Source organism: Canis aureus, chromosome 9 (genome assembly GCF_053574225.1).
Source record: "Canis aureus isolate CA01 chromosome 9, VMU_Caureus_v.1.0, whole genome shotgun sequence".
NCBI lineage: Eukaryota > Metazoa > Chordata > Mammalia > Carnivora > Canidae > Canis > Canis aureus.
In genome coordinates, this window is record NC_135619.1 from 71,283,774 (window position 1) to 71,310,201 (window position 26,428).

A 26,428-nucleotide genomic window follows, 5' to 3' on the forward strand; every position below is an offset into this window, starting at 1 on the left:
GCCCGTCCTCCAATCAGCGCCCGGCGTGGGCGCGGCGCAGCCAATTGTGGCCGCGCAGCTGGCGGGGGCCGAGGCCGCGCTGGCCTCCCGCCCAATGGAAGGGGAGGAAGCCGAGCCGAACAGCCGGGAGGGGAGGGGAGGGGAGGGGAGGGGGCGGGGCGGGGCCGCGCCCGGTCGCGGCGTGATGACGAAGCTTCCCCGACATTCCATGTCCAAGATGGCCGCGGTCGGCGAGGAGGGACGTCGCTAAAGGGGGCTTACCTGAGGCGAGGGGTGAGTGAGCCCCGGACCGCGGGCGGCGCCGCTCACCTCCGCTTCCTTGGAGGTCGGAGTAGGGTATGGATCCCCGCGTCCACGCCTCGGCGGAGTCTCTCTCGCCGGATTCCGCCTCGCCCCGCTATCCGCGGCGCAAATCGAAGTTAGCGGGCGACGGGGGAGCTGCGGGACGGGCTCCGGGAGAGGGACTGAGACAGACCCACGGGCGCGGCGCGGGGCGGGGAGGCCGGCGCGGACCCTGAGCACAGGCGGCGCTCCTCGCAGTGAGGGACTCGGTAGCAGGCGGGGGGCGGGGGCGGCGGCGGCGGCGGGGGCTTCCGTGGCTGCCCGCGTCTGCCCGCGTCTGCCCGCGTCTGCCCGGGCGCCCCGCAGCGTGCGGGCCCCTGTCGTGGGCAGGCCCGGGGGCTCCGGGTGTTAGCCCACACCTGGGCTCCTGCGACTTGGGGGCGCGAGGAGCCGTGTAGCGGGGTGGGACTGGGAGCAGGGAGCAGGCGCTTCCGCGGCGAGGGCCGGTCACCGGCCCTCTCCCGGGTCGCTCGGTTCGTCCCCGGAAAGAATTGGTCGTTTTCTTCCAGCAAGCCCGAGGCGGGAGTCTAGAGCTCGTTGGGAAGCTCTGAGGCTGTTGCCAGCGCCTGGCATGGTCGGTATCGCTCCCCAGATTTTACATTGCCCGTTAAGCCCGAGCGAAAATCGCTAAATCATCGGAGGGATAGGCACGACTTCCAGGAGCAAGGGTTTGAGGTCGGGGGTCTTACGTGTTTGTTAAGCTCGATGACGCTTACGTGTCCCGCTCTAAATGGCTCTTCAGAGGTACCGAGCGTGGCGCCTTCCAGCTGTGAGCGCGCATTTAAAGGTTCGTGTGCGTGACGGTGCCAGAAGGAGGGCCCCACGAGGAGCTGCGTATCCTCGGCCCCCGGAACGCGGCGTGAGCAGAGTGAGCCTCCCGGATCGCCGAACGACGGCAGTAGGGGTGGTGCTGATAGACGTCTCGGTTAAGATCGTTAGCGTCCTTAAGATGCTTGCCTGTTAAGTAAATAGTCTTCACTATAAATGTAGGAGCTGTCCAGGACTGTGGTTTTCTTGAGTGACGGCTCCTGGTGTCTGATTTTAGGGGGGGGGGGGGGGCTGTCTCATTTTGATCCTAGTGTGGTGCGTTATTTATGCATATCAGTTCATCTTTTTTGTTGACCCTTGCTTAAAACATACTTTACGTTTGTTTATTTCATTTTGAAAATGTGGTTTGCGCCGACAGGCACTAGAAACGTTCTAGTTGCTAATGAGGTACTTAAATACCGCTTCTGAAATTGAATGTCATAAAGAAACTGGTCATAGTTGTGGCCTACTAAAGGAACTACCTTATTTCAGGAGGTAATAATGTCCAAAAGCATTGAGTTCACTGAGGGGCAAAAAAAAAAAAAAAAAAAAAGTTTTGTTTGCTTTCTCTAAAAACTAGGTGAGGACAAACAAAAGGAATTAAGTTCAAGGCAATTGAGAATACTATAAAGAATGTTAAATTGGGTTAAATCCAGTTCATATTTTGAGGGTCAGATAAATGATATATCAGAGTACTTGCCGGCAGAATTGTACAACTGTCGTTCATAGGTTTTGAGGAATCCAAAAAGCCAGTTAATTATAGAAGACTAAGTCTGGTGAATGTCTCAGTATTTGCAGAGAGCAGTTAGATGGATGGCTCTTGGATGCTAGAGCTTGTTAATCTATTTCAGAATCTTGTTGGAAGAGCAAAAAAAAAAAAAAATTGTGAATACTTGGGAAAGGAAAACTCATTCCCTCAAATTGGCAGAGTTTTAACCAAAAAAATCCAGGTGATACACATCTAATTACTTTCCTTGGAAGTTTACTATACTTTGGTGGTGAAAGAGGGATTGCTAGACATGGGTCCGTTCAGGTTTCCCGAGGACGCTGAATATAATCTCTCTTTGTATCCTCGTAGACATGAGATAAATGTACACTGGGTAAGGTCTGTTTGGATGGGCTTGCATCCATTCAAATTACTGAACCCAAAATGTTGATTAATGGGTTGACATCAGCCGGAAGAGAGGTCTTCAGAGGAGTTACAGGGCTCTGGTCTTGCCCTTACTCTGGTTAGCACTCTCTTATTACCAACTTTAGATATGTGAGGCATGCTTCTCAAGTTAATAAATGCACTCAAAACCTGTAGCTGTAAAGAATTCTTAAAGGTTGAAGCAATAGGCCAAAACTAACAAGATGTACATAGGCTAGGTTGAATTTACAAAAACTCAATTACTCATATTTGAAATAAGAAAGACCTGACTTGGAAAAAAAAAAAAAAAAAAGGATTCTAGGATGTAATATTCCATATGTGGAGGCAAAGTATAGAATCTTCCCCAGACTGAGAGAAAGCAGTATCTTTGTCTAATGAAACATTGTGGCTCTGCCATATACGGCCTTTGTGAATTAGACAAGTTGCTTCATGTCTCTTTGATTCTATTTTCATCGTGATAAATTGTGAGGATAAGAAAATACAGCTTGCAGGCATGCTGCGTTTCACTGGGCACGGTGCTGAGTATTAGTAATCTCCCTTCACCCATTTGCAAAGGTCATATAAAAAGTGCTGTTTTCCATTTTGGTTGTTAATGTTTAAGGGTTATCTTGAAACACTAAAAACCATCTTGAGAAGATAGAGATGTTTGTTTACCCTGGAGAAGAGAAAGGAATGGAAAAATTGTCTTCACATATTTGAAAGGCAATCAGATAACAGAAAGGTATTTTAAAGGCTTAGGGAGCAAGGTAGCTTCAGAGTGTTGTAGAAAAATCAATGTGAGAATTAAAGAATAAAGAATTAAAGAATAAGAATTAAGAAATTAAGATGAACACTAGTTCATAAAGAATTAAGAATAAGATGAATTAAGATGAACACTAGTTCATAAAGAATTAAGATGAACACTAGTTCTTCATACCCAGCAATGCCATAGGCTGCCTGGTAAACGATTAATGTCCCATTAATCAGCGTGTCCAAATGACGGTTAGTGGGTGATCAGGTATTACTGTTACTTACAGAAAATTTCCGTATTTGGTGAGAAAATTGAGTAGTGACCTTTACTGTTCTTTCCAACTCATAAGTGTCCATAATTCTAAATGTGAAAATACATTTATTCTTTCATCATGTAAAATTATATAGCCAAAGCACATTCCTGAAAGGTGTTGCTAAAATGCTTTGACAGGCTGCTTGTTTATTGAGAGATTTTTACTTTGTGGAGCTCATAAACCTCTCTCTCTCATAGTAATCGTGAGCTGCTAATGAAAAAACCTATAACTTCAGGGTCTTGTGAAAAAATAGAGTAAATAGGGAACAGGTCTATAGAACTGAGATAGGAACTGTTCCAGGGGGATGAATGATTCAGAGGACTGTTTTTATTCTATTTGCGTACATTTATTTTCCCTTCCTTTCATGTATTGTTGGTTTGGCCTGAGTCTAAAGGCACCTACGCTGCATCGTTAGCATGGAGTTTGGCCACTGACAGCAAGGCAGAACAGGCATGAGTATGTTTGTGGCTTATCCACTGGGGTCTAGGGTTGTCTTCCATTTCTGTTTGACCTACACTGGGTCCTAACCCTTTCCTCACTCTGCCCCTGTCATCTCAGCAGGTCTCTTGGCACTTTACTTCCCGGGGGGAGTTTTAGGATTTATTTATTTATTTCCTCCTCCTTAAATGATTCCCCCCCCAAAAAAAAAATCCAAACTTTTCCTTTCCTGTGTCTCAAAGAAAGGGCTTTCTTCCTGAGGTTAACTTTTTTAACTTTGCTTTTTATGATCCCTTGGCCAGTGAACCTCTGGTAGCTTATTCAGCCTCTGGTGGCTCCTTCCCTTCTTGCTTTCAGACATCCTTCCTTCTCCTTTGTGCTATAAATGAGAGTAACCTGTTTCATAACCTATTCATTCCTTGGCCCTTGTAGTCTTCCTTCTGCCCCACTCTACTTTTGCAAAGATTCTGCTGTTTGCACATGTGTATGAGTCTGCTCTGTTGCGATGGTTCTCATACCATACAAATCACCCATTTGAAATAGTATGCAAGCAGTCGTCTTTAGTACACAGTTGTGCAGCCATTACTACAGTGGACTTTCACTGTCTGAAAGAAATAGTCACCAAAGTCACCTTTCCTTAATTCTTGGCTTTTTGATGTTTCTTTAGCATCTGTCACTGTCGACTACCACATCTGGCTTACAGCCAGTATCCCTTGATTTGTCTTGCAGTTAAACTTGCAAATTTCCCACCTCTTTCACCATTCTTTCCCTTTCTTTCCTTTGGTGATTTCTTCTGCTTTTTTAAGTTCTGTCCCCAGACCCTATCTTTTTTCACTCTCCAGCCCTCAACCCGTCACCATGATTTTAGTTGTCAATTCAGTGTAGATGAATCCCAAATAGATGTGTCCCTTCCAGAGTTCAGCAGTCCTGTTTATCTGTCTGATGGGGTATTTCCACACAATTGTCTTACAGATTCTTCAAATGTAGTATTTTTGGAACCAAAATTTTTCTTCCTGCCCCAGGTCCGCCCATCAGAACTAACTCTTTCTCTTCCCATTTTTCTTTTTAATGTTAAAAAATTATAATATTAAAAAACCTTAATATTAAAAAATTACTGTCAGGCATAAAACTTGAAATCATCTGTTGCCACATTTTTTCCTCACAGCCAGTTGTGATGCCTCTTCTTTACTCAATTCCATCTTGTGGGGACAAGCCCTCATTAGGTATTACTTGAGCACCTTCTATAGTCTCCTAACAGGTCTTCCTCCTGCAAATCTCCAGACAGCCCCTACCTCATCCCTCTCTCTCCCCTTACCATGCCTTATTATTTTTCAAGGCACTCCCCACCCCATGACAAGTAGTAACATTTGTTTCTCTTTGTCTCTACCCCTAGGACACAGGCTTCTAGTAGGTACAGACCCTGTGTCTCTTTTCCTGCCATGTCATTGAGGCCTGCCTCATTAGTAAATACTCTAAATATTTGAATGAATAACTACATGCAGAACTGTTGGGCTAGTGTATCTTAAAGTGTATACTCCCAACTAGTATCCCTTGAATAAAGTACAGATATTTTGAGATATTGATTCCCTCAGCCAATTAGCAGGTTGCTTTCTGCTCCACAAGAATGTACCTGAGTGTTGGTTACTATTATTAATATTGAAAAACCAGAAATATCTCAAATGTCCATTCACAGTAGATTGGATATGTAAATTGCGTTTTATTCATAGAATAGAATATGTACAACAGAGTTTCTCAACTTCAACACTGTTGATGTTTTGGACCAGTTAATTTCCTGTGGAACGTTGTTCTGTGCCTTTTAGAATGTGCAGCAACATTCCTGGCATCTTCCAGGAAGGCAGTTTAACAACCAAAACTGTCTCCAGATGTTGACAAATGCCCATGGGGGAAAGATTTGCCCCTGGTTGAAAACCAGAGTGAATGAATTAATAGTGCTTTATGCAACAACAAGGATAAACCCCACAAACATAACGTTGAGGAAAAGAAAGCAGTTGTAACAGGGTGACATACATTCCACAGTCCTTCATAAACCTGCAAACTAGTTGCTAGGAGTAGAAGTCAAGATAGTGGTCATCTTTGGGGGTATTGTGATTAGAAGAGGAGTGAGGAAAACCTTCAGGATGTTGATAATATTCTGCTTCTCAGAGGGATGGTGTGACACAAGTGTTCACTTTGTAAAATTAGTAAGCCATACACTTGAAATTTTCTTTTTGTATGCTGTAATGCAATTACACATTGTTTGAGTTCATAAAAATCATTAACACACTCATGAAGCAAGCATTCCTTGGCTGCTGAGAGATTCTAATCCAGAGGGGATAAGGAGGACCTGGTCTGATAAGCAGTCTTATCTGAGTCTCTCCCACTTTTTATGAAGTGAAATAAGAGTACACAGACTGCTAGTTTACCTGTGGCCTGGACAGTGCACATGTTAACATTTTACCACCTTTACTGTGTGAGCCTGTGTTTTAGCAGAACCATTTGATAGTAAGTTACAGACATCATGATACTTTACCCCTAACTAAATACTGAAGCCTGAGAATAGTTGTTTTCATATATAATCACAATGTTGTTATTCTAAGAAAATTAAGTCCCTGGAATCACGCCCTGAACCAAAGGCAGATGCTCAACCACTGAGCCAACCAGGCATCCCAGACCTGGGTCCCTTTAGAGGCTAAGATGTGGGCTCTGATTTGTTCCTGATTATGGGAGTGTCATTGCTTCTAGACACTTGCAGTGGACAGTGCTAGGATAAATATGTATATATATATTTTTTAACCATGATTTATTTTGATATTTTCAATTAAAATGTAACATAGGTTTTCCTTAACCTTTGATCTTGTGCGTATATGTTTCCTTTGAAATGAAAATTTGATTCCTAACATTAACATTTATATATCTTTGCTTTGTCCTGCAATACACACACGCACACAAATGGTTTTACAGTTAACAACATTAACACCAGTACAAAAAAGCAATACTGGAGAAGTTTAAGATACCTTTGCAATTCTTTAGTCCTTAGAATATATCTCAGGATGGAATAAGATCGGGAATTACATATAATAGTTTTCTGTGTAGTTATGTTTCCTGTTTGCTATACACTGGGTTTATTTTGAGTTTGAGGATTTGCTTTTTTTTTTTTTTTTTTTTTAGTTCATGAGTGTGTTAAATATTTACATGATTTGAAAGTCAAAGTAACAGAAGAACTCCCGAACCAACCTTGAAAGAGCTGCTTCTAGTTGGCTATAGCTGGAATAGTTTGGGCAACAAAATAAATAATGATAATATTTTATTAAAACTCCAAGAATAAAACAAATATTGAGTCTATACTCAGATAAATAAATGAGGGAGAAGGAACAGGTCTTTTCTTATAAAAGAAATCCAAATAATGTTGAAAGAAGGAAGGAAATAGAAAATCACGATCAGAACACCACAGTAATTGTTCTTGCAGGCAAGATCCTCCAATGAATGCTAAAATTAATGGGTGAGACTTTAAGGAGAAAAACAGGTAATTTGCTTAGTATTTTGCATTGCAAAATATTTTCTCCAAAATGCTTACTAATCACTATGGTGATTATAAACCTACGTCCCCACATTCTTTGATACTTATTCCAGGAGATGTAGCCTTGGAAGATGTTGCCTAATTCCCTGCCCTCGAGAGTGGGCTAGACCTTGTGATTCATTTGTAAGGAATAGAAAATGGCAAGGAAAAAATAATGACTTCAGTGAGAAGCTGGGTACGATCCCGTCTTTACCCAGTGCTCGTGGTTCATAGCAGCAGCAGCATCAGGAAGTTGTTCTGATATCTGAGGTGAGATGAGGTGAAGGACGCTTCAGCTCATGGCAGTCTTCCCCAGAACTCCAGTCTGTTCTTGGGAAAACATCAGACACACCTAAACCAGACATTTCAGTCTGCCTACTACTCTTCAAGACTGGCGAGCTCATGAAAAACCAGGAAAGACTGAGAAACTGTTACTAGAAGATAGTCAGGAAATATGGCTCCTAAGTGCAGTGTGGCATCCTGGATTAGATCCCGGAACAGAAAAGGGATTTTTGGGAAAACTCAAAATTTGAGTTTTCAAGGCTGTAGTTGATAATGTACCAAAATTAATGTCTTAGTTTTAGTAAATGTACCGTGGCTGTGTGAGATGTTAACGTTGGAGGAAGCAGAGTGAAGTGTATACAAGAATTATCTCTTGTCTTTACAACTCTCCTGTAAACCTACAATTATTTTCAAATAAAAGTTTCTTAAAAAGGCAAAGCTGAGTAAAAAGGTATACCCAGAGAAGTACTGTTCCCATCCCTGTCGTTTCCATTCTGTTCTGTGTTCCCTATCAGGACACTTTGTTTACTGTGTGCAGTAGCCTGCATCTAGGTGATCCCAGAAACGTCTCCTTACTGGTACTTAAAGGTCTTTTTCAGGTTTGTTTTATACCTGCATGGTACACCATTACTGTTAACGTTAACTGTATTTTATTCAACCAGTGCCCTATTGAGGGATGTTTGAGTTGTTTACAGTTTTTGCTATTATAAATGACGTTTTCATGAATAATCCTGTGCATGCATTGTTTCATACTTGTAATGGTATTTTCAGAGTGGATTCTTCGAAGTGGGATTACTAAGTAAAAGAGCAAATGCATATGTAATTTTGTTGAATATTGCCAAATTCCCCTCTGAGAGTTGTATTCCCACCAGCACTATATGAGATCGCCTGCTTCTCACTGGCCTTGCCAACAGAGCGTATAGTCACGCTTTTAGATTTTCTGCCAACTGAGAGTTGAGAAATGTGTCTCAGTATGACATCTGACTATGAACTCTTCGTATTTTACTGAGCACCTGATTGCTCGCTTCCCATGTTTACCTAGGCTTTAGGTAACTACCCTGCCCAACCCCCAGTCATTGCCCAGTTCCGTCATACACACAAGTACAAATTAGTTGGAAGAAGATTGCTTTTCTCCTAGTACCTAGTTTCTTCCTTTTGGAGGAAAGATCAGATTTTTAGGGCTCCTAGGAGCAAGGAGGAAGAGGGATGCACTCAGCCTTGCCACATCACCTTTCCCACCAGAAACGAAGTGGCACAAAGAACAGGTTAGGCTCCCAGATTAACTGAGCCTCTGGCCTAGAATTTAGTTAGAGAACTGCTATTTTCTTGCAACCAGACCAGCCTGGTTCTGGCTGCCTCTTTAAAATCCTTTTGCTGAACGATTTGAAAATTGCTGTTCCCTAATCAAGTTTACAGTATATATTCCAGTGGCCTCTAGATGAGAGTCCTTGTTTTTTATTTAATTTTCTCAACATCACTTACATTTTTTTAAAAAGATCCATTTGAGAGAAAGTGGAGCGCATGCTTGCCCGCATGTGTGGGAGTATGCAAGCGGAGTGAGGGGCAGAGGGAAAGAATTTCAAGGTGACTCCCTGTTGAGTGTGGAGCCCCTCACGGGGCTGGATTTCACAACCCTGAGATCACAACTTGAGATGAAATCAAAAGCCAGACACTTAACTGACTAAGCCACCCAGGCACCCCAACATGATGCTTTAGAAAATCTCTTTATTCTGAAAGAAAAAAAGAAGAGGATGAGAAAAACTAGAACATGTTAAAGGAGCTCCCTTCTTCTCTTGTGGACCACCTCCCTCCATTCTTTCCCTCAGAATCACAGCATGCATACCAGATTTATACTACTCAGTTCAATGACTCTCATGCAGGTGGGAATTCATCCGATCTGGTGGCTTCTCTGAGTGAAATGAAGTAAACCAAAATGAAATTTTGATTGAGTGCTGAATGGAAAAGATGGATAATTTTGGAGCATAAGTCTTTGCAAGGGGTTAGGACAGGCCTGGGTTTTACTGAAGATTGGGATGTAGACCAATGCAAGGGATTAGCTCTACTGAAGAAAGGCAGAAAGGAATGGGAGACGGAAATCCTCTTCCTTTTAAGCTACCATGAAATTTGAGATTATCGTCTCAGTCACTTAAGTGTTGAATTGGCTTTGGAGGTGAACCTAGGCTAGTATCAATCAGTAGTGTTGCCTCTCAGGGAAATTTTGATCCGAAATCAAGTGTAATCTGTGACTGTAGACTGTTTATAATGATCGAGATTGTTTAATACAGAACATCCCTTTCCAACTTTGCTGCTGCTTCTCTCTCTTAGGATTCTAACATTTTCAGAAAATCTTTTGGAAAGAACAAGTCTACTTCAATAAATGAAGGAGAATAAAGAAAATTCAAGCCCTTCAGTAACCTCAGCAAACCTGGACCACACAAAACCATGTTGGTACTGGGATAAGAAAGACTTGGCTCATACACCCTCACAGCTGGAGGGACTCGATCCAGCCACTGAGGCCCGGTATCGCCGAGAGGGGGCTCGGTTCATCTTTGATGTGGGCACACGTTTGGGATTGTATCCTGAATCCCCTTGGAATCGTTATAAATAGGACCCCCACCACCACCAGCACCAAGAATTAAATCAGATACTGTAGACAAAATATATAGTACTATCTCTACTGAAACGGCTCTTAAATATTTTTATTTAAATGTTGTTTATTTGTTTGGCTCTTCAGAGGTTTTCTGTTTGTTTCTGTTTTCATTTAAATGTGTAGAGTTAGCCGTTGAGTGAGTGACCATCAGGAGGAAAACAAGTGTTTGGTGATCATAGTTGAAGTGTGTCTAAAGAGTGGTAGAGCCCTGCCTTGTTACAAGTGTAAACTTCAATTTGCTAATTCTCAGGTCTGAGTTCTGATACCCTGAGATCCCCTCCCCTCTTAATTACTGATAGTGTTTATCACTGATTTTGTTGTTATTGTTTGTCTTTATTTTTCCTCATTTAACTAATGGCATAACCTGTAACAATTCTCAGTAAAGTCCTTAACCAGAACAACAGACACTATGATACCCTAGCAACTGGAATAATTTATTTTCATCGCTTCTACATGTTTCATTCCTTCAAGCAATTCCCAAGATATGTAAGTATTTGAATTTTGTTCTAATTCTCTATCACATGTTGTTGTTTTCACAGTTTAGTGGACTGATTATAGTCTCTCTTTATTCTGTTTTCCAGAAAGTATATTTATAATAATACATGGCTATCTATAAGCAGTCAAGTTTGAATTTTTGTTTTTTCCAATTAACTATATTCAAGTCTTTTTTTATTTAGGCCACTGTGGATGATCATAATCATATTGCACTGTGTGGAATTTACTTCCTTACCTTTCACATGATAAATTTGGGCTTGTAATTGAGACCCAAAAAAAGGCCAACCAAAATGGAAGAGAAGTTCTTTATGCCAAATTACTTATTCTTCAGTTACTCCTTAAACATGCCGTATGTCTTACACTCTTTGGGAGAGTCAGACAGGGAACGTGCCTTGAGTAGCCAGGATAGAGGGGATGACACGTACAGAGCACATGGTCAGTGAAGCCGTAAGAGAGGTAAGGAAAGAAGGCTGGAGCATTCAGAGGGTAGAGTAATACCTCCTAAAGGGATCAGGGAAAATGCCCCGAGGAGTTGCCAGCAGGCAGCTAAGCCTTGGCTGCAAGCAGGGCTTAGACATGCTGCAATGAGGCAGAGCAGTTAGTCCGACAGAAGCTGGTGTGAGCAGAGACACATGGAAGCGCACTATTCAGAGTCAGCCCAACCAGGGAGTCCATGTGGCAGGAATGGTGGAAAAGTAAGCTGGATGGGCCCATGGTGAGCCTTGAATGCTGGATCAGGGAAATCTGACGTAAGTAGGTAGATTGTGAAGTTGTCCAAGGGTTTCATAAGGAGGATGACAGGAGACTTACTAGGAAATTCACCTGTTGGGAATCCTTCCTCTTGTTTAAGATTTACTTAGTGTTGTACACATGTCTTACATACTGATTTGCGAAGTTCTAGAGGAAGAAGCCCGTGGCAGAATCAGCTTGGTGCCCTGTCTGATGCCTACTGCCCTTGGGGTCCCATGGAGAGAGGGCTGTGCCAGGGAGGCGGGCAGAGGCCAAGCAGTGAGAAGGCCAGTGATATAGGCACTGCATGTGGGTCCAGACAGCTGCACCAGGGGGAGAAGGTGTAGGAGATGGAGTCTACAGGACGGGCACCTAATTGTGCTCTTTTTCTGCAGCAAAGCTCACTGTTCAAGGAGCCATTATTAAGTTTGCAATGTAAAAAGAAAATGTGTTCCTATGATTCTTTTCCTTTCTGGCATCTACTTTTTTCACATGACATTTTCTTTAGAAAATTAAATTTTAAATAATTTATGAAGCCAAATTGGGAAGACCCAAAATCCTTGCTTCTGTTTCTCCATGAGTTTTGTTAACAGTATCTCAAGAAATTTTGTCTCCCTTTTAGGTGACGGGAGCTTGTTGTCTCTTTCTGGCTGGGAAAGTAGAAGAAACGCCAAAAAAATGTAAAGATATCATCAAAACAGCTCGTAGTTTATTAAATGATGTACAATTTGGCCAGTTTGGAGATGATCCAAAGGTAAGAATCTTAACTTCCTGCCTTCAAATCTTGATTCCTCGTGGTAGCATGGTGTTAAAGCTCCTTGTGTGGCCTCCGTGTCTGCCAGTCCCCTGAGCCCTAAGAAGGTCCTGTGCAGAAGGTACTTGTACTTGCTTCTGTCAGAGGAAGGAAGGTAACGTGGCATACACTTGCTAATGCATATCACTCCCTCATTTTGAGTACTTTCAGGGGCCCTAGCACAGTGTTTATGAGCAGAAATCCTCTCCTCACCATTAGCACTCCTAGACTGAGAAGCAGTTCAGCGGAGATGGCAGGGCCACGGCTCCAGCCAGCTTCTGGCAGCTTTCCTCCACCCCTGACTCTTGTCAGGGTCAAGTTCCACCCCCCATTGTAATCCTTGTGGCACCTGCATGCTTCACAACATTGATCACAGCTGGTGGTGAGATAGATTTTAATCAGATCATCACACAAAGAGCTCTGGTCTTCTCAACTACAAGATCTGTGAGAGCAGAGACCATGTCTGTTTTTCCCTGGCACCTTGTACAGAGGCTGAGCGGAGTAGGCACTCAACAGCTACTTGAATGAATGACAAACTCAAAAGCACAGGTAGAGAAGAACTAATGAGGGCAGGGGAGTTCGGCACTGTCCACAGTCTTGCTTTTCCTCCCTCGCTGCTACTGCCCGCCACAGTAGACACCTGTGTCTGCCAAGCAGTGTTTATGTGTGTAAATAAAACATGTTCGTTCTCCTTCATGCTTCAAGGAGGTAACAGAGGCCCAGAATGCTTTTGTATATGTTGTATTTACAATGAATACTAACTTTATAAGTATTGTCAACATGGGTAACTCTGTTTCTTAAACTGATTTATAAATCCGTTCACCTGTTTCTAAAAATGTGAGTCAATTAGGAATTCATGCTAACGGTGATCAGAATGCAATTTAATAGAATACCTGTGGGTGTCTGATTTTTACATAGTAGGAGACAGTTGTAGGAATGTGTTATGGGCATGTGGCACTGCACTGGTGTGTGTTATCCTAGAGTGCCTTTGGGTGTGTGTTATCCTAGAGTGCCTTTGGTGAAGTCCCCTTTTACCTTTACACCTTTACCCACTATACCTTCAGATCAGGAAACTGAGACCCAGTCGGGCACAGTGAGGTACAGGTTCTGCAGCTCCAGTGCCCCCAGATGATAGGAAGGGGGGAATGAGCATACTATTCAGACTTTTACTGCAGGGTCCAGCCTGCCCCTCCTTTCTATCATGTGCGTCTTCCTAGAAATAATCTGGAGTACAGGGGCCAAAGGAAAGCACAGTGAAGTCACTGTGGAAGACATTTCCCTTGCCAGAGAGGACAGCGAGCAGGGCAGTTATTTGTGGGAGGCATTGTAAGCAATTAGGAAAAAGATTATGAATCATGTGGGACTTTTTTGCCTTTATGAGCTTTGCTTTAACTGTGTGTGCCTCCCCCCACCCCCCCGCCCCATTACATTAATTACTCGTATGTTCAACAGATACTCTAGCCACCACTATGTGAGACTCTAGACCTAAAACAGGTGGCAGGACAGTCATGGCCTTTGCCATTCTCATGGATTTTATAGTGGAGTTGGGATAGATTTTAATCAAATAATCCTATAACTATCTGATTATGAGCTGTGATGAATGCTATAAAAAGATTATTTAAAGGTGCAATGAGGGCATTCAGCCTGGGCACCTGGACAGGTCCCCCAGACAAGAGTTGTGGGGCTGAGGGAAGGTTCCCTGAGGAATGATGCTTGCACACAGACCTATAATTACCCCATTACTTGAATATTTGAAATACAAAGGGAGGCTGGGCCTTGAGCTATCCTGTAATACTATACGGGCCACAGCCTCAAAACCTGTAGGTGCACTTGGTTGGAAGACTGTTCCTACATTGAAAAGTCATGGTGAAACTCCTGGGAAACAGGAAGTGCCAAAACCAGACAAAAACATGCCAGTGTTAGCAGGTTTTTTATATCATGGGGAACTTTCTGAGATCATGGAAAGCTTTCCTGAGAGAGTGCTGGCAGCGCTAGGGTAGAAGGATCTTAGTCCTGCCATGCTGGTTGGAATCACTCATCATGAGAGAACGATTCGTGTTCTGCAAAGTGAGGCCAGACCTCAGCGTGAAGCATGTTCCCAGCATGTCTTCTCTTTCTTTAGTTAATGGATTCATTCACCTGTTAGATATGGGATTTCCGGCCTCCAACAGCCCTGTCTTCCATGGTGTAAACAAGTCATTGTCTTTAAGTGCTAGGTGCAGTCAGGCTGCACAGAGGCTGCAGTCTTGAAGTACCCATTCATGGATGTTAACTAGTTCAAGACACCCTGGAAGGACATGGGGGGGGGGGGGTCCATTTACCATAGCAACAGTAAAATAAAATGTCCGGAATTAAGCCTTGTAAGAAACTGGAGATCATGGGAGGTGGGGGAAGGAACTTAAAACCACTGAAGGAATGAAAAAATTCCAATAAATGTTTGAGAGGAAGATTCAAAGGTAAAAATCTCTGTTTTCCCTGAATTGCCCTATGATACAGGAAGTTCCCAACCAGAATGTCAACAGCTTTCTTTTCTTCTGGGCTGATACTAAGTAAAATGATAGGACATTGAGGTATGGGGGACTCCCACAAGTCCCGCTGCCAAGATGACCAACAAAGGAAGGAACAGTGTCATGCCAAGAAACACCCTGGCCACGTGCAACCTCTTCACTACACCAGCAGCACCTATTGTGTGTCCAAGGACAAAGCCATCAAGAAGCTCATTATTGGAGGGGCACCCAGGGGCTTAGTCAGTCAGGCATCCGACTCTTGATTTCAGCTCGGGTCATGATCTAGCCCAAGCACACACACAGGTGCTATCCCACAACCTCCACCAGTGGCCTGTGTAAGGAGCTAAGTCCTTCAGACTGAAGGAAAACTGTCTCCTGGAAAACAAGAAAATGGAAATTATACTCAAAAATTAGGTAGTGGGGAGACATGCAGAAGTAAAGAAAGATAATGATTGCACGCTCCCTTCTAAACGTTACATCCTTCAGTCCTGGGACAAGACAGATCAGTGATCAGAAAAGATTTTGTGTGTGTTGACAGGTTAGGATGTGGTTTAGTAAAAGAAAATGATGATGTATTCTGGAAATGGTGTTGGAACAGACTATTTCAGGTAGAGGAAAGATTTAAACACACATGCTACGTATGTACATATCGAGCAGGTACTGAGAGTTTGTGTGAGTCTGCATCATCATCATTGCTTATTTGCTTAAAGTTTTCAGTGGAAATTCCTGAAGGAGTGTGGTTTTTGATGGAGGTCTGGAAAGAAACTACAGTCACGTTAAATTCTCTACAAAGTAAAGGTCTATTAGTAATGACATTTCTGGGGCACCTGGCCAGCTCAGTCAGGGAAGCTTACAACTCTTGATCTCAGGGTCATGGACTTGAGTCCCACGCTGGGTGTAGAGATGACTTTAAAAAATAAAGTCTTTAAAAAGTTTTAAAAATAAATTTCTAAGAATGTTTCCAATATTTTTAAAATATCAACCGATTGTTTTGTCTTCCACTTTTTAGTTTTCAGAATTTCTCCTTGACTCTGAGCAAGGTGAAAGCCTGGGAGGGCAGAGTAGAAAAGGAATGAAAAAGTTGCCATAATAGGCTAGAAGAGAGGAAGTGAGAAAGCTCACTGTTGAATGTGGCTACAGACCTGTGAGTGGAATCATATCCCAACATTGGTGGTTTTATTTTTAGGAAGAAGTGATGGTTCTAGAGAGAATCCTACTCCAGACCATAAAGTTTGATTTACAGGTGGAACATCCATACCAGTTTCTCCTCAAATATGCAAAACAACTCAAAGGTAAGGGGGAAAAGTTACTTAAAGAACTCTTCATTGTGAAATCAAGTCTTATTTATAATGATTTGACGGCACTCAGATTATGCTTCTAGAAAGAGGAAAGCAGGAGAGTTGGATGTGTGAGTGTGCCTGGGACACAGGGTGCCCAGACAGCCCAGTATTGAAGCTGTTAGTACTGCTTCCTGTCAGCTATAGACACATTCTGCCATCCATTTGCCAAGTGATAGGAGGCAGGAAAATGAGTCAGAATTTTTTAAATAGCCTAATAAAATCCGCCTTGGAGCAGGCTTCCCGTAAACAGTGCTTCAGCACAGGTCACGTGGGAAGAGAATAGAGATGGGACTCAGTCCCACCCGTCTGTCCTCAGTTCCCGGGCAGCAGTCGACTGCAGTGTTTTGGGATAGTGCTGGGCACACAGTGGACTTTAGAGAAATGCTGCTTTTTATGCACTCTATTACTACTAAATTACCTTTTTCTTCCTGTTTCTAGGTGATAAAAACAAAATTCAAAAGTTGGTTCAAATGGCATGGACGTTTGTAAATGACAGGTACATGTGTTCAAATGTTGATCTGATTGTACTTTTTAAAATAGGCAGGGACTATGGGTCGGTCATTCAATCTAGATTCCCTATTTCATATCTAGGACTCTGACTCACCCAGCTTGAGGAGCCAGTTAATGGCAGAGCTGGGGCCAACATCCAGGAAGTCTGCTTCCCAGCAGAGGGATACCCTGCCATGTCTTGATATAAGAAGCTAAAATGTGGGGCCAGCCCTGGTGGTGCAGCGGTTTAGCGCTGCCTTCAGCCCAGGGCGTGATTGGAGACCCTGGATCGGGTCTCACGTCAGGCTCTCTGCATGGAGCCTGCTTGTGTCTCTGCCTCTCTCTCTCTCTCCCTGCATCTCTATGAATAAATAAATAAAATCTTCAAAAAAATAAAAAAAAAAGAAGCTAAAATGTCAGGGATCCCTGGGTGGCTCAGCAGTTTAGTGCCTGCCTTCGGCCCAGGGCATGATCCTGGAGTCTGGGGATTGAGTCCCACATCAGGCTTCCTGCATGGGGCCTGCTTCTCCCTCTGCCCCTCTCTCTCTCTCTCTCTCTCTCTCTCTCTCTCTCTGTCTCTCATGAATAAATAAAATCTTAAAAAAAAAAAAGAAGAAGAAGCAGCTAAAATGTCATCACCAGTTTTAAAAAACATAGTCCAAAACAATAAACCAGAGAATTTTGACAAGATACTTAGAACTCATTTGGTTCTGCCCAAATAATACATCCTTGTAATGGTTTTAGGGCTTTGCCGTTCTTTGAGCCTGGGATCTAACGAGGGGCTCTATGGGGACGGAAGGCCTATGTGTGGAGCTGCTGTCATTTGAAAGCACAATTCAGTGATGAGGATTTCAGCAATCTCTGAAGAACATAAGCTATGTTCATTTGTGTTTCATGACAGCAATTTTTGAATGTGCCAGCATTCTGGTTCTTGAAGGAACAAGTTAGTAACTATGGCTAAAGTTATTTGTTTTGGTACCTTTAGGAGACTTAAAACTTGCTGCTTTTATTTCTAATTCTTTGGTCATTCAAGGAGGAATAAGCAAGCCAACATCTAGATGTGGCATCTCATCTCTATGCATTGGGTAACATGGCTGTTTCTCCAAGTCACGTCACCCCTTTTTCTTGTTGAACTAGTCTCTGCACGACCTTGTCACTACAGTGGGAGCCAGAGATCATAGCAGTGGCCGTGATGTATCTCGCAGGACGTTTATGCAAATTTGAAATACAAGAATGGACCTCCAAACCCATGTATAGGAGATGGTGGGAGCAGTTTGTGCAGGACGTCCCTGTGGATGTTCTGGAAGGTACTGGCATGCTGGGCTTTCCTGAGGGTATTCTGTGTTTAGGGGACTCTTCCCTGTTAGCCTCAAGTCCCGAGAATAGATGTCTCCATGTAAGTAAATGTAAGTCATTCTTCAGAAGCACCTTTAATTCAGTTCTCTCATAACATCCACTCTGTCCACACTGTGCGCAATAGTTTGGGGGATTTGCAGATGTGATCCCCACTTACCCGTCCCTGTAGGGGAATTGTAGCCTAAAGTTAGGAAATAGGCTTTTTTTTTTCCTAAGCACATTTACTTTACCAATTTGTGACACATGTAATTGTTGCCCATCATTCAGACATCTGCCACCAAATCCTGGATCTTTACTCACAAGGAAAACAACAGATGCCTCATCACACACCCCACCAGCTGCAGCAGCCCCCACCTCTCCAGTCTACACCGCAAGTGCCACAAGTGCCACCGCCTCAGCCAGCTCAAGGCTCCGACCCGCCCCAGCCACCGCAGAAGGACTCGCAGCCACCCGCCCCACAGCCCCCACCGCAGCAGGCCCCACAGCCCAAGAAGCCGTCCCCGCAGCCCAGTCCTCCCCGCCCAGCGAAGCGAGCCGTGGTGAGTGGGCCAGGCAGCCCTAGAAGCCGCCAGCACTCTGGTTGGGGGCCAGAAGCAACACCACACCAGAGCACGGTCCCTCTTCTGAGGGCTGGTGAAGGACCCTGAGCTGGGGGTCCCCAGCCTCACCATCTAGCTACATGTCCATGGGGAGCTTGAGAACTACTTTGGTCAGAGGAGGGGAGCCCCTAGGAGCTAGGAGGGCTCCATTGTCCCTGCTGCCCCGACCAGCAGGGTGCTGGGCTCAGTATCTCCGGTCTCTGGCTTTTTCATGTTTGGTGCTCTGAGTGACACCGGGTTTTTGTGAATACTTCTCCCCACAGCAGCACCCCAGCCAGTAGAGGAAACCATGGTGGGGGGGGGAGAGAAACACATGTCAGCAAACTGTTCATTGGATTTAGGCCAGCGTGTTAAAGGGCTTGAGACTTAGTGTCTCTGTTGAAAATCCTTGGTGGTGCCATCTCACCTGGGAAAGGGAAAGAAGCAGGAAGCAGAGGTGTTCTTTTAGGTACCTGGTCTGCCCTGGAGCTCTGAGCCAAAACTGATTTTCATCTGGAACTGTGTTCTGTTGCTGCGGATAGCTCTTAGATAATCAGTTCTTCTTATCCCTGGGGTCTTGGTTAACAGTTGTATGTTTTCTTTTGTTATAGGTTGTTTCTCCCAAAGAAGAGAACAAAGCAGCAGGTAATTTTCTGTTATGAGGGTTTTATTTTTTATTTTTTTTTTTTTTTAGCTCAAGTATCTGTTTATCAAAACTTTAAATTCTTAGTCAACGTTGTTTCTGCAAGATTTATATCGGCCTTAAGATTCAGCCTTAGAGCCCATCAAAACCTTTACCCTGCTTGCCAGGAAAAGTCCCCTAACTGAATTTTAGATTATATTCTGACAAAAGTTATCAAAAAGCTTAGGAGCAGTAAAAATGTACTTAGTAACATATATACAAATGTGATCAGGAACGTAAGAGGAGGACGACAGCAGGGGTCCTTCCTAGAGGTTTGGTTCAGCTCACCACAGTAGACAATAACGGGCCTGGGTGTCCCCATCCTGATCACCAAGTGGTAGAGTGGAGGGCAGATGGGATGGCAGTGACAGGCGGTGCTCTTGCCCAAAGAACCACCCTATGTCCCAGCCCTGCTGCTTGTGTAGGCCAGTTCTCTTTTAAATACTGCTTGGATTTTGGTTTTGGGTTTTTATAGAGCCCAAAGTTGGTTGTGATTTGTTTCTATATTGGAAACAAATGGAAAGGGTGAATAAAATCTGGAAGATTACAGAACAGAAATTTAGAAGCATTTGTCCCTGTGTCATGGGCCCTGACATACTGTACTCTTTGAAGGCACAACAGTGTTTACTCATTTCTGTTTCTCTTTTGCTTAGTTCCAAGGTGGGAACTCAGTGGTTTATTGAATTGTTGTGAATCTTCAAGTTATAATAAAGCTACATTTTTCTCAGGGTCTTTGGAGAAGTGATGAGTTCACTACAGGTGAATTTTTTTTCTGTTCCATCTGGGCAAAAACTTAAGTGTGAGACCCCGAAGTGGGCTGTGCTCCCTGCCATGTGGACATACAGTTGAGCTGAGCTGGTGTGCTAGACCTGTACGTCTATACGAAGCAGAGACAAGCCAGTGGTAACCTTAGAGGACTGACCTTTGAGCACCTGGAACTGAGCTGAGGGGTTGGTCCTCTAGGTAGAAGGATGCATGTGGGCAAGGGAGCTGGAAACATATGGAGAGGAGATCTTTCTAGAATGTGAAGAGGTAAAGGGAGGACCTCTAATGGACAGAGAGTGACTGGAGCCACATGAAGTCCACGTGGAGGAATGTGGATTTTTCGTAGGCAGTGGGAGCACTGAAGACGTTGGAGCAGGAGAATGGCCAAGTCTGAGTTCCTTTTAGAAGAAGGTTCATGGTGGCAATAATAGGACAGATAGTTGGGAATGAGGAGGAGCTCGCAGGCATCTGGGTGAGACATGATAAGGGCAGTCAGAGTGGTGGCTTATGGCCCACAGAGGGCACAGAACACAGCCTGCCATAGGGCCTTGACCAGGTGGTGTGCTACATGCCACTAGCTATAGGGGGCTCTGAGCGCTGGAAGTGTCGCCAGCCAGAATCATCACATATCGCTAGTGCAGCACACAGACCAGATTTCCAAGTATTACTAAGAAAAAAGGTAAAAGAGCTTGTTGATTAATTTTTATGTTGATTACACATTGAAATGATCAGACTTTTTTTAAAGATTTTATTTGAGAGAGCATGTGAGCACGCATGGAGCAGGGGAGTGGGTAGAGGGAGAAGCAGATCCCTGCTGAGCAGGGAGCCCGATGTAGGGTTCAATCCCAGGACCGCGAGATCATGACCTGAGCTGAAGGCAGATGCTCAACTGACTAAGCCACCAAGGCGCCCCTGAAATCAGATTTTTATATATAAGGTTAAATATTAAATTAATTCACCTTTTTCTAAGGTGACTCCCAGAAAATTTAAAATCACGTGTGGTTCTTCACTTTGGGGCAGTGCTGACCTAAAGAACTTCAGCTCTGCTTGGGAGAGAGTCGCAGGAAGGCCTGCGAAGGGACTGTGACAGCAGTCACAGCAGAGATGGGGAAAGCGACCTGTGAGCTGCTGGGTCTAGGGTGGAGCTGGAAAGTGAGGCCATGGCTTCAGGAGAGAGAGCACAAGCAGCCAGAGGCATAGATTTATAGTTCATTCACCTGAGAGAGGGGATTTGGTCCCCCAGGAAGAGGATACAAACAGACATATCCCTGGACTTTGAATTCAGCCTGTTTGGGACAGAGGAAAGCAGGAAAGGCTCAGCGACACTAGAGTAGTGTCCGATCAGAGCAGTGGACAAGCCAGAATAAAGTGAGTTTCTGGAGAAAGGGTCAAACATACAAGCAAGCACAAAGACGGGAGTTCTTTTTCGGTTACGTGTGCACACTGCACCCTCATAAACACAAGAGACCCGGTTTGGTGTAGCCCGTCTTGGCTTAGTGGTGTCCCTGTGGATGCTGGTTGTCTGCAGCCACCAGACCCCGAGGGGTGGGCTGTGTGCTCCGCCCCTAATGTCCTGTTTGCTTTTATGCCAGCTCCCAGCCTCTAGGTCTCTCCTGCCACCAGTGGGAGCACTTTTGTAAGGAAGAAAACAGACTTAAAATGTGCCTAATTAGGAATCCAAAGGTGGAGGTTTCTCCCGTGAGCCCTCCGGCTGGGGTGGCTGTGACTGTGTTCTAGTCCAGTGGACAGGGTAGAAATACCGCCCCCCACCCGATAGGTAACGGAGACAGTACTCTGCTGGTCCTTTCTTCTTTCAGTGAAAGGTCTTATTTGGGAGGGTCAGCAAGGAAGGCGGGTAGATGCGGAAACAGCTGTTAAGCCAACAGGTTGTTCTATTTAGGGTGGGGGTGGGGGGCGTTTGTTAGACCTCTTTGGGTCTCATGAAAGGATTAGCTCCTAATGGTTTAGCTGAGGCCTCTCTCAAGTTCCCTAAAGCCTTGTCATATCAGTTCTTTTTCCCCAAAGAAATTCCTGAATGATACATTTTCCTTTTTTTTCTTCTATGACCTGTTTATTCGCATGAAGAAGTATGATTGCTTTTCAAAAACTACTTTTCCTTTTTCCTTTTTAGAACCACCACCACCTAAAATCCCCAAAATTGAGACCACTCACCCTCCATTGCCTCCGGCCCACCCACCTCCAGGTAAGTGTCCACTGAAAGCAGAGTGGAAGTGCCACCTTTTCCCTCTGCTTTTTCGAAGGGTAGACTCGGGAAGGCCTGGGGACAAGTTTATACAAGGGAGACTCGGTAGCCAAAATTTTAAAAGGTAATGACCAAAGATGTTTCCAAAAATTGTGTGTGTTTTTCACAAACCAGGTATTTTGAGGATGTTATAAACTCCAAGTATATCTGGATATTCTATGGCCTCTCATGTGCAGAAATGCCAAACTATGCAGGATGAATAAACATAGAATCAGTTTTAGTAAAACAAAGCCCTGACAATTTATGAACATTGACCTGGCAGGATTGCTGTAGATCTTAAGAGCCCAGCCTCGGTCACATCTGCTTCCTAGTGGCAGGAGAGTGGGTATGTTCTGAAGAATAAGCAGTTGCCCAGAGTCAAGTGGAAAATAAATGAAACTGTGACAAGTTCTCGACAGGCGCACAGTGAGCTGGGAAGCTTCCTTGGCCTCACGTAAAAGTGGAAAATCATCGTAAGGAATATAGCCTTGTCACCCTGGGGCAGCGTTCTAGAAGATGGAGCAGGAAGCTAGGGTGGGCAGGAGTAGTGTGTGGTCTGAGGGCTGCTGGGCCGTCCTGACCTGCTCTGTAACTCGTGCTTAGGCCCCTAGCATGTATCTGTGGCTAGGGTACCACCCATTACATTTCTTTTTGCTTCTGGTCAGTCATGGCACTTTATAAGCTTTGAGAAAACAGAGGACTCATTTTCTACTTTGGGATAAATCCTACAGTCCCCAATCCAGTATGAAGCGTGCTTAAAAAGACATCTGCAGTGGATCATTTGAGGATTTATGTAGCATCTCCTGTAAGCAAGCACAGATCCCCCAGCTCCTGTGCCCCGAGGGTGTGCGGAGAAGAGATGTGGTGTCCTGGGGAGCCCAGCGCACACATGGCCCATGTGTGGTGTCAGGAGCCCAGCAGAACATAGGGAGCTCCCCACCTGGGCAGCGGGCAGGAAGGGTGAAGGCACCGGTGCCAGGGGGTGAGCTGGCTAGGCTGCTAGAAGGGCTGCCGTCGGAGGAAGAGTGGAGTCTGGAGTCTGGCAGCCACGGTGCCTGAAGGCAGAGGTGGAAGCAGAGGCCAGGCCACAGGAGCTCACTCCAGCAGAGGGGCCTGTGGCAGACGGGAGACAGATGGAAAGAAGGTTTGGAGAGGCAGCAGGAGTCTCCAGTTTGGAGAAGAGCTAGAAGCACAGTTTCTAATGAGACGCAGGAAGCAGAGGCACTTAGGTCACCAGGGATGTTAAGAGGGCGGCTGGCAGTGGCGGGTGCCAAAGTGAAGATGAAGAGGGCCCCACAGGTGCCTGGAGAGACCACGTGTTCCAGGTTCACTTCTAGAGGACAGCACATGACCTGGTGACCTGGAGAGACCGCGGAGTTGTAGGTGACAGGAAGTGACGTCTCAGAGACGGGAAAGGGTGTTAGTGGACCCAGGCGGCCGTGCAGTGGCACACAGGAAGAATTCAAGGTGCTTGGCACTTTTGTCCACAGGCCTCAAGCTCAAACTGTGCTGTCTAGTCAGCTTCTGGCACCATCGGCCCCCAGCCCTGCCCTGGAGCCCAAACAGATTTCCCCGTAGGCATGTCGGTCGGACCTTCTGACCTGGGTGGGCGTGCTGGTCAGTTCAGGCTGAGCCCCAGGGCCTTGGCTCTTGTTGAAAGATGGCCTAGCTGGCCTGAAGTTCTGCTCTTGCTCACTTGGTGGGAGCAGTGAGGGGACCGCGGTCACCACGGCGCCACCCTGGGCACATTGCATGTCCATGTGTGCACAGTCAGGGCTGCTTGGAGCTCCAGGGGGCACAACAGAGTGAAGTGCTGGGAGACCAGAAACCCCGTTCAGTGGCCCTCACTTTTCTGTGTGACCCAGAGATCTTGGCTCCTAGGACTTGCCTTTGACTTCTGGGCTGCCTTAGGAATCCTAAAGATGCACTTTCTCCATGATTGGCCATCCCTGGTGCGATGTCCCCAGTGTCATTTTCCAGGTGTCTGACCATGAATGCAGAGGGGGAATCTTAGATGAAAACGTGTGAGGTGGGGCTGTGGACAAAGCGGGCAGGGGCCGCGCTGCGAAGTACCTTGGGAGGGCAGCACCGGAGGCTCAGCGGTGCTTTCTGGGAGTACGCTGGGGGGGTCTCCTCTCATTTGTCTGTAGTAGACTAAAACCAGAATTGCTCCTTCACGACCACATCAGGAACGTCAGAGACTTGTTCATTATTTTTTTAAATGTTGAGCAACTCTCAGGCTTTGTGCTTGATGCCAGTGCTGCAGACAGTTAAGGTGACATGACCCTGGCCTCAGTCTCTAGAGACAGGCAGGAAGAAGGGGCTCCATGCACTGCAGGCACGGCCTTGGCTGGTGCTGTGAGGACTGAGGGAGGGAGACCCGGCCGTGCTGGGGGGAAAGGGGACCTCTGTGATGGCATCAGGCACTGGCCTCAAAGGTGACCGCTGCTTGCTGTTCCTCTGTGAAGTCGGCCCTGGTGGAAAAGCAGCAACCTCACCAGCCCTGCACTGGGGGCCAGGGGGGTGGCGGGGGGGGGGGGGGGGGGGGGGCATGAGAACTGCTGTGGGAGCTCATGGCTTGGGCTCTCCCCACCCTGAGGAAGTCAGTGGATGTGTCCCCACACAGGCAGCCCCAGGAGCCACCCCAGGGCCGGGCAGTGACTTGTTTTTCCTCTACAGACCGGAAGCCTCCCCTCTCGGCCCCCTTAGGCGAGGCGGAGCCACCAGGCCCCGTGGATGCCAGTGACCTCCCCAAAGTCCAGATTCCTCCTCCGGCCCACCCGGCCCCTGTGCACCAGCCACCACCGCTGCCACACCGGCCGCCGCCACCGCCGCCCTCCAGCTACATGACCGGGATGTCTACCACCAGCTCCTACATGTCTGGAGAGGGCTACCAGAGCCTGCAGTCCATGATGAAGACCGAGGGCCCCTCGTATGGTGCCCTGCCCCCAGCCTATGGCCCTCCAGCGCACCTGCCCTACCACCCACACGTCTACCCCCCCAACCCACCCCCTCCCCCAGTGCCCCCTCCACCAGCCTCCTTCCCCCCTCCTGCCATTCCTCCCCCCACTCCTGGCTATCCCCCTCCTCCCCCCACCTACAACCCCAACTTCCCACCCCCACCCCCACGCCTGCCCCCCACCCACGCAGTGCCCCCTCACCCTCCTCCAGGCCTGGGCCTGCCACCGGCCAGCTACCCCCCTCCGGCTGTCCCCCCTGGAGGACAGCCACCCGTGCCCCCACCCATCCCCCCACCCGGTATGCCTCCAGTTGGGGGGCTGGGACGGGCAGCCTGGATGAGATAACGCGATGCCTTTTCTTTCCCTTGGTTTTTTAAAGTTTTTCTAATCAACTTGAAGAGTAGTTTAAGTGGGTAAGCAGCAGGGTACCTTATATAATACTAGACAGTTGCAGTATGGGAAGAAACAGACTGGACCCTGAGATGAAATCGGGGAGGTCGTCCTCCACGTCTGGAGAATGGGGCCAGCGGCTTCAGTGTAGCCTGGGCAGTGCCGGTTTCCAGCCTCCCTTGCACTTGGTGGTAGCGGGTGGCGACAGCCCCGCGCTGGGTTATTGTACTAGTGAAGACGTTAACCAGCCATATTGGCTCAAGAAATAGCTTCAGTAAGGAGTGAATTTCCTTCTAGAAATCAGTGCCTATTTTTCCTGGAAACACCATTTCAAATAGTCCAGTTCCATCTGAAGTCAAGCTGTTGTCCTCACTTTCATTCTGTGACGTTCTCCCGACACCCAGTAGGTCAGACGAACCACTTTTTTGATTTAGAGATATTTACATCCTTTGTATTAAACTTATTTTGAAGGGGTTGCCTTGTTGGACGACTGTGTTCTTTTTCCTCCAGAGAGAAGGGGAGAAATGTACTTAGTAATGAATGTTTACATCAATTTGCAAATCCCTGTACATAGAGATATATTTTTTAAGTGTGAATGTAACAACATACTGTGAACTCCATCTTGGTTACAGACGCAGCTCCTTCGGTCAATTATCCAAATAAAACCCGTTCTGAAACTCCTTTTGTTTCTTCCGCACAGGAGGGGGGGCCCGGGGTCTTTAGCAGCCCTAGGATGTCAAGTCCAGAGGCAGCTCCTCCCTGGCCCTAAGGGCCAAGGGGCAGACAGAGGGACGCTGGCCTCGCAGTCCCCAGACCGGACCCCACGTCTCCCAG

General features: G+C 46.0%; 1 protein-coding gene across 3 annotated transcripts; it reads left to right on the forward strand.

Annotated features, from left to right (window-relative positions):
• Positions 1-115: 115 nt before the first annotated feature.
• On the forward strand, positions 116-26,271 carry CCNK (cyclin K). Of its 3 annotated transcripts, none has more exons than XM_077910567.1 (11): positions 116-273; positions 9,944-10,192; positions 10,673-10,754; positions 12,115-12,246; positions 15,979-16,084; positions 16,571-16,628; positions 17,759-17,928; positions 18,245-18,516; positions 19,167-19,200; positions 22,134-22,205; positions 24,924-26,271. In XM_077910567.1, the coding sequence occupies exons 2-11, from the start codon at positions 9,996-9,998 to the stop codon at positions 25,547-25,549; spliced, it is 1,749 nt and encodes a 582-aa protein (XP_077766693.1). In that variant the 5' UTR covers positions 116-273; positions 9,944-9,995; the 3' UTR covers positions 25,550-26,271. The 3 variants fall into 3 exon arrangements, with proteins under 3 accessions (XP_077766693.1, XP_077766694.1, XP_077766695.1); XM_077910568.1 differs by having other exon boundaries at positions 219-336; XM_077910569.1 differs by lacking the exons at positions 116-273; positions 9,944-10,192 and adding an exon at positions 10,946-11,219.
• Positions 26,272-26,428: the final 157 nt, after the last annotated feature.